At 53.4% G+C, this 8110-nt stretch overlaps 1 protein-coding gene across 1 annotated transcript in view; it reads left to right on the top strand.

Moving 5' to 3' along the window:
• The window catches only part of kcp (kielin cysteine rich BMP regulator), a gene marked incomplete at its 5' end in the record, with an annotated part of 133848 nt that overhangs the window by 73459 nt on the left and 52279 nt on the right, over positions 1 to 8110 (top strand). The window contains 3 exons of the mRNA XM_067980480.1: positions 394 to 476; positions 2947 to 3120; positions 7272 to 7451. Of these exons, the coding sequence (XP_067836581.1) occupies positions 394 to 476; positions 2947 to 3120; positions 7272 to 7451 (437 nt within the window). The remainder of the gene's footprint in view (positions 1 to 393; positions 477 to 2946; positions 3121 to 7271; positions 7452 to 8110) is intronic.

The following is an 8110-nucleotide window of genomic DNA, read 5'->3' as shown; positions in this document are numbered from 1 at the left end:
CGATTTTGTAGGATGTGAGATTTCCCTGATACTGGCCGGCCCGGAAGGTTCACGGGGTTTATCTCCGGCCCTCTACACTCCTGTGTTAATCTGGTCGAGGGTCTGTGATCGTGCTGCAATGCTAGAGGGAGAGTAAGATGATGCCTATCCCCCCCAGCACACGCTGTTACTGGTCCACAGCCCCGATCTCAGGCTGTTCTCCCCCCCCCCCACCTCGGTTGAAGATCCACACTCTGCAATTGCTTTTTCCCGGTGCCCCCTCGAGGTTCCGGCCCTCACTGCCTTGTAGTTCCAGGGGCAGCAGCCCACTCCAGGGGGAATTCTCCAGTGTGAACCATTGTTTACACAGCAGACGTCCTTTGATTCGGTACCTTCCTCCTTGCCTTTTCACAGGTTGTCATTTCCAGGGTGAAGATTATGCAGAAGGAGCAACGTTCCCTGCTCCCAGAGGGAAATGTGAGGAATGTCGATGCCGGGTAAGATCCTCCTCATCTGGTGCTAAAGAGAAAACTACTGAGGCAACTCTCAGAATCCTCAGTCGAAAAATTCAGTGTTTCTGTCATGACCTTTGGGCTGTTCCTGCCAGTAACATTCACCTGGAAATGTATATTCAGCAACTCATGCTCAGTGTCAGTTTGGCTTAGTTGGTAGCATTCTCCCCTCTGAGTCAGAAGGTGGTGGGTTCAAGTCCCGTTCCAGACTTAAACCCATAATCTAGGCGGACACTCACAGGTCAGTACTGAGGGAGTGCTGCACTGTCGGAGGGTCAGTACTGAGGGAGTGCTGCACTGTCGGAGGGTCAGTACTGAGGGAGCGCTGCACTGTCGGAGGGTCAGTACTGAGGGAGGGCCGCACTGTCGGAGGGTCAGTACTGAGGGAGCGCTGCACTGTCGGAGGGTCAGTACTGAGGGAGGGCCGCACTGTCGGAGGGTCAGTACTGAGGGAGGGCCGCACTGTCGGAGGGTCAGTACTGAGGGAGGGCCGCACTGTCGGAGGGTCAGTACTGAGGGAGGGCCGCACTGTCGGAGGGTCAGTACTGAGGGAGTGCTGCACTGTCGGAGGGTCAGTACTGAGGGAGTGCTGCACTGTCGGAGGGTCAGTACTGAGGGAGGGCCGCACTGTCGGAGGGTCAGTACTGAGGGAGCGCTGCACTGTCGGAGGGTCGGTACTGAGGGAGTGCTGCACTGTCGGAGGGTCAGTACTGAGGGAGGGCCGCACTGTCGGAGGGTCAGTACTGAGGGAAGGCCGCACTGTTGGAGGGTCAGTACTGAGGGAGCGCCGCACTGTTGGAGGGTCAGTACTGAGGGAGCGCCGCACTGTCGGAGGGTCAGTACTGAAGGAGCGCTGCACTTTCGGAGGGTCAGTACTGAGGGAGCGCTGCACTATTAGAGGGTCAGTACTGAGGGAGCGCTGCACTGTCAGAGGGTTAGTACTGAGGGAGCGCTGCACTGTCGGAGGGTCAGTACTGAGGGAGTGCTGCACTGTCGGAGGGTCAGTACTGAGGGAGCGCTGCACTGTCGGAGGGTCAGTACTGAGGGAGTGCTGCACTGTCGGAGGTGCCGCCTTTCAGATGGGATGTTAAACCGAGGCCCTGTCTGCCCCCTCAGGTGGATGTAAAAGATCCCACGGCCACTATTGGAAGAAGAGCAGGGGAGTTCTCCCCAGTGTCCTGCCCAATATTCATCCCTCAACCATCATCATCCAATGCTGGTCACTTCTGCCATCTGCTGTTGGTGTGATTGTACTGATTGGTTGACTGCGTAGCCTACCTAAGATTAGTGACTGTGCTAATTCACAGTGTGAAACCTCTGGGGATGAGGTGCGATCTAAATCGATGTTCTTTGACTGTTCTGGTTCTGGAAAGGTTTGTTAGCCATGTTTCTGACCGTGTACTTGTTTATCTGGCTCGTATCCTGTTGCTCTAGAGTCAGACTGTCTGCCAGGACAAAGTAGAGGAAAATCAGCCCCATCTACTGTAAATATATGTAAAATAGGGGAAGTACTGTGAATACAAAGCGACTCCTTCCCCTTTAGCAACTTCTGGAAGCTTCCAAGAACATTCTGTAGAATTGCCAATCATCCAAACCCAATCTTAACAGATCGGGCAATGTTGTCGTTGCTGGCCAGGCCGGCATTTATTGCCCATCCCTCGTTCCCTGAGAAGGTGGTGGTGAGCTGCCGCTGCCTTGTAATTGCAGTGACTTGGATAGCAACAATCCTGATCCCAACCAAAAAATAAGTCGTATAACCTGAAAAGGCTGGGATTGATTTGGACCAAACTGGACTGAACCATTGTAGTACCTCTCTGACAATGTGAGTTCTCCTATATCCTTTCCTGGGACTTATTCACACTGAGGTGTCACTCAATGTTCAGCTGCTGCACGGTGCCATCCAAGGTCATTTGTGTAGATAACCTGTGGTTCAGATGGTATGTAGTAGAGTACGGCTTAGCTGGCGTGGATATGATGGTTGTTTTAGTACTGGGTACAGTGATGATTGGGTTGACACTGGGTACAGTGATGATTGGGTTGACACTGGGTACAGTGATGGTTCAGTTGACGCTGGGTACAGTGATGATTGGGTTGACACTGGGTACAGTGATGGTTCAGTTGACGCTGGGTACAGTGATGATTGGGTTGACGCTGGGTACAGTGATGATTGGGTTGACACTGGGTACAGTGATGGTTCAGTTGACGCTGGGTACAGTGATGATTGGGTTGACACTGGGTACAGTGATGGTTCAGTTGACGCTGGGTACAGTGATGATTGGGTTGACACTGGGTACAGTGATGGTTCAGTTGACACTGGGTACAGTGATGATTGGGTTGACGCTGGGTACAGTGATGATTGGGTTGACGCTGGGTACAGTGATGATTGGGTTGACACTGGCATTATGATAGGTGGGCACTGGGTACAATAATGTTTCATTTCTTTTTTCCAATTTAGAAGGGACACGTGATCTGTGACAGCAAACAGTGCAGGAAAGTGTCGTGTCCCCACCCGGTGATCAGTCTCTGTGGCTGCCCGATGTGTGAGGGCTGTCAGTACAATGGGAGAGATTGTAAAAATGGTGAAAGGTTCCCAGACCCGAGCAACAAGTGTAACCGCTGTACCTGCCTGGTAAGGAACGCCCACTCTGAGGTCCTGCTCGGTCGGTCCTATCTACCCACAATGTCTAACTGTGAGACTGGTGTAATAATCCTGACCGGCTTCACGTGAATATCAGACAAATGGGGTGAGAAATCACACAGTGCTGGATTTTCACTCCTGGGGGGGTGGGGGGAGGCGGTTAGCATTTCCGGAAGGGAAACCCGGAAGTACGGGTTTCCAGGACGTCCTTACAATTTTGACGTAAGGACGTCTTTTAAATTTTTTCTGTAGGTTTCCCGCGCGACAGGCAGATCGACAGGCTGCTGTCTGTCAGACGGGAGAGCAGCCAGGGAGCGGATGCCAGCAGGTAAGCTGACATTGGGGGGAAGGGGGTCGGTCACCGGGGGGGTCATTGGATGGGGGAGGTCGTCCAATCGCGCGTGTGGGATCACAGCAGGTGGGCTTGTTGGGCCTGTAGGAAACATTCCCACTCCTCCTGGCCCACAAGCAGTGCGATAAAGGCACTTACCTCATGATCCGGGCCTACCCGTCTCCTCTTACATGATGCAGAAGCCCCAGGAATCCTGGCCCCCAGGAGTTAAAAATAAAAAATCTATTAAAATGGAGGCCCACAGCCTCCTTAAAAGATTTTACTGACCGGCCCACATCCTGAGAGTAGATTGGTCGCCGGCCGCTCGACTCGCCTCCATTAAAACCGGAAATGGGTGGGTTGGGGTCGGCTTTTATATTTTTACAATTTTAACCTTCCCACTTGCCCCAATCCACCCGTTCTTGGGGGTTAAAATTACCCCCACAGGGCAGGTTTAGTGTGGGACTGGAGTCACACGTAGGCCAGACCGGGAGTGGGGGATAGTTCCCTTCCCTGAAGGACATTGGTGAATCAGTTGGGTTTTTACGACAATCCGGCAGTTTTTAATGGTCATTTTTCTGGTACCAGTCACAAATGACCAGATTATTGAATTGACTTTCACAAGTCCATTAGATGGCCGAGTGTTGAAATAATAGAATCAGACGCTGCCACAAGGCGTACAGGACAGTGCTCGCCTATAGTCATGGCTCTCTGCACAGTCGCTTCACCCTCTGCATGTGACTGGTTCCTGCCCTTCTACTGGTCAATGCGTTTGGGAATGAATACTTTGAAAGTTGCTGAGGTTTATTACAAAAACTTAACAGTCGCAGGAAGTTTATACACAATGGATGCTCTGACCTTTTAATCTGAAGCTCGCAATCACACAGCAGTGCAGGAGTAGAGTGGGAATGCTCTCTAGTGCTCTCTCTGAGAATCTCACACTGGTGGCACATTACCGAGAATTACATAGAATGTACAGCACAGAAACAGGCCATTCGGCCCAACAGGCCCATGCCGGTGTTTATTCTCCACACGAGCCTCCTCCCTCCCTACTTCATATCAGCATATCCTTCTATTCCTTTCTCCCCCATGTGTTTATCTAGCTTCCCCTTAAATGCATCTATGTTATTCACCTCAACTACTCCTTGTCGTAACAAATTCCACATTCTAACCACTCTTTAGGTAAAGAAGTTTCTCCTGAATTCCCGATTGGATTTATTAGTGACTATCTTATATTGATGGACCCTAGTCTTGGTCTCCCCCTACAAGTGGAAAAATCATCTCTACGTCTACCCTATCAAACCCTTTCATTATCTTATTCGCGACCCCTCAGATAATGAAGCAGTCCGAGCCCGCATGTAGCAAGACCTGGACAACATCCAGGCTTGGGTTCATAAGTAGCAAGTAACATTTGCGCCAGACAAGTGCCAGGCAATGACCATCTCCAACAAGAGAGAGTCTAACCACCTCCCCTTGACATTCAACGGCATTACCATCGCCGAATCCCCCACCATCAACATCCTGGGGGTCACCATTGTCCAGAAACTTAACTGGACCAGCTATATAAATACTGTGGCTACGAGAGCAGGTCAGAGGCTGGGTATTCTGCGGCGAGTGACTCACCTCCTGACTCCCCAAAGCCTTTCCACCATCTACAAGGCACAAGTCAGGAGTGTGATGGAATACTCCCCACTTGCCTGGATGAGTGCAGCTCCAACAACACTCAAGAAGCTCGACACCATCCAGGATAAAGCAGCCCGCTTGATTGGCACCCCATCCACCACCCTAAACATTCACTCCCTTCACCACCGGCGCACAGTGGCTGCAGTGTGTACCATCCACAGGATGCACTGCAGCAACTTGCCAAGGCTTCTTCGACAGCACCTCCCAAACCCGCGACCTCTACCACTTAGAAGGACGAGAGCAGCAGGTCCATGGGAACAACACCACCTGCACGTTCCCCTCCAAGTCACACACCATCCCGACTTAGAAATATATCGTCGTTCCTTCATCGTCGCTGGGTCAAAATCCTGGAACTCCCTTCCTAACAGCACTGTGGGAGAACCGTCACCACACGGACTGCAGCGGTTCAAGAAGGCGGCTCACCACCACCTTCTCAAGGGGCAATTAGGGATGGGCAATAAATGCCGGCCTCGCCAGCGACGCCCACATCCCATGAACGAATAAAAAGAAAGACCTCTATCAGGTCACCCCTCAATCTTTTTTCTGGAGAAAAGAGCCCCAGCCTGTTCAATCTTTCCTGATAGTTATAACCTCTCAGTTCTGGTATCATCCTTGTGAATCTTTTTTGCACCTTCTCCGGTGCCTCTAATATCCTTTTTATAATATGGAGACCAGAACTGTGCACAATACTCCGAGTGTGGCCTAACCAAGGGTCTATACAAGTTTAACATAACTTCTCTGCTTTTCAATTCTATCCCTCTATAAATGAGCTTGAGCTGGTTCCATTAATCTTTGTGCCCGTACCCTCTATTCATGTCGCTCTTGTACCCATCGTTCACTGGCGTCCTGTAGAAGCCCAGCCCATCTGTCTGGGAACGCTACTCCTTGCAGTGATTGGATACAGGTCTGTCCCTGTGATTCCCCACACACCAAGTTCCTGATCTCACTCAGGACACTCAGTCGCCAAGTGGGCATTAGGCATTCCCCCACTGGACGAGGGGGAAACCCCCCATTCTATTGATTAGTTCTATGTGCATAGGACCCGCTGCATGGAAGCTGCCACTGCCTCTTAGTAACATCCCCTCATCTTCTATCGGTGATTCCCAGCTCACCAGCATCTTACAGCCAGGAGGAGCTGTGAATGGAGGGCCAGGAGCTCATAGAGTGTCTAGATTTGCTAGATTAATGAATGCTGGCCACTGTTACTCCATCTTACACCCAATATATTAAAGAATCAGGCTGCATATCTCTATGGGTGGCAATGGACAGCACATGGGCATCTGTACTGTGAGAGGATCATTGGTCAGATTCAGTGTAAAACATTGGTCAGGAGTCACTGACTGACTGATGTCAGTTTTTTAAAATTTGTTCATGGGATGTGGGCGTCGCTGGCGAGGCCGGCATTTATTGCCCATCCCTAATTGCCCTTGAGAAGGTGGTGATGAGCTGCCTTCTTGAACCGCTGCAGTCCGTGTAGTGAAGGTTCTCCCACAGTGCTGTTAGGAAGGGAGTTCCAGGATTTTGACCCAGCGACGATGTCCTTGTCCTTCTAGGTGGTAGAGATCGTGGGTTTGGGTTTGATTGATTTGGGTGAATAACAATTGATGTTCTTGGAACTTGCCTGTGAGTGAGTCCCTGAGGAGGCCTCTGCCCCTCGCCTGTCCTTTCCTGGGTCCATTTCCAAGGAATGATGGAGCGAATCACGAATCCCAATGGGCCACTCCTGATCACACAGCGTGGACCCTCCCAATGGGCCACTCCTGATCACACAGCGTGGACCCTCCCAATGGGCCACTCCTGATTACACAGCGTGGACCCTCCCAATGGGCCACTCCTGATTACACAGCGTGGACCCTCCCAATGGGCCACTCCTGATTACACAGCGTGGACCCTCCCAATGGGCCACTCCTGATTACACAGCGTGGACCCTCCCAATGGGCCACTCCTGATTACACAGCGTGGACCCTCCCAATGGGCCACTCCTGATTACACAGCGTGGACCCTCCCAATGGGCCACTTGGCATCGTTGCTTTTGGTGCCACCTATCGCCAGCTCATCACTTTGTGATGTGAACTTCTCCGATAATTGAATTCAGGATTTTAAAGGCAGTGCTGGTGCTTTATTCCAGAATGGTGGAGTTACTTGCGAGTCTGTGCCCTGCCCACCTGTCACGTGCCAGAATCCAGTGACCTCTCGCGGTGAATGCTGCCCTCAGTGCACGGGGATCTGTAACTATCTGGGTCGAGTGTATGAGAGCGGAACCACGTTCAACTCCCCCTCGGAGAAATGCTCGAAGTGCACCTGCCTGGTAAGTTAGAACATCAGGATGGTCAGGAACAGGAGAAAGTCCATCGACCCCGATAAGCCCCCCGCCCCACCCCCCGACAAGCCCCCCGCCCCCCCAACAAGACCCGCGCCCCCCCCTGACAAGCGCCCCCCCCCGACAAGCCCCCCGCCCCCCCAACAAGACCCGCGCCCCCCCCCCCGACAAGCGCCCCCCCCCGACAAGCCCCCCGCCCCCCCAACAAGACCCGCGCCCCCCCCCCCCGACAAGCCCCCCGCCCCCCCAACAAGACCCGCGCCCCCCCCCGACAAGCGCCCCCACCGACAAGCCCCCCGCCCCCCAACAAGACCCGCCACCCCCCGACAAGCCCCCCGCCCCCCAACAAGCGCCCCACCCCCGACAAGCCCCCCGCCCCGCCCCCCCCGACAAGCCCCCCGCCCCCCGACAAGCCCCCCGCCCCGTCAAGCCCCCGCGCCCCCTGCCCTTCCCCCGACAAGCCCCCTGCCCTCCCCCTGACAACCCACCGCCCCCACCCTCCCCCGACAAGCCCCCAGCCGCCATCCTCCGACAAACCCTGACCTCCCCCCCCCCCCCACAACAAACCTTGACAAAGCCCAACCCCCCGACCCACCTACTCTCTATATCTCTCATATCTCACCTAGTGTAGGGTGTAGAAGGGCTGT

This window comes from Heptranchias perlo, unplaced genomic scaffold, assembly GCF_035084215.1.
Source record: "Heptranchias perlo isolate sHepPer1 unplaced genomic scaffold, sHepPer1.hap1 HAP1_SCAFFOLD_594, whole genome shotgun sequence".
Lineage (NCBI taxonomy): Eukaryota > Metazoa > Chordata > Chondrichthyes > Hexanchiformes > Hexanchidae > Heptranchias > Heptranchias perlo.
Note: the sequence above shows the minus strand (reverse complement) of the source record. Positions and strands in the feature narration are given on the sequence as shown.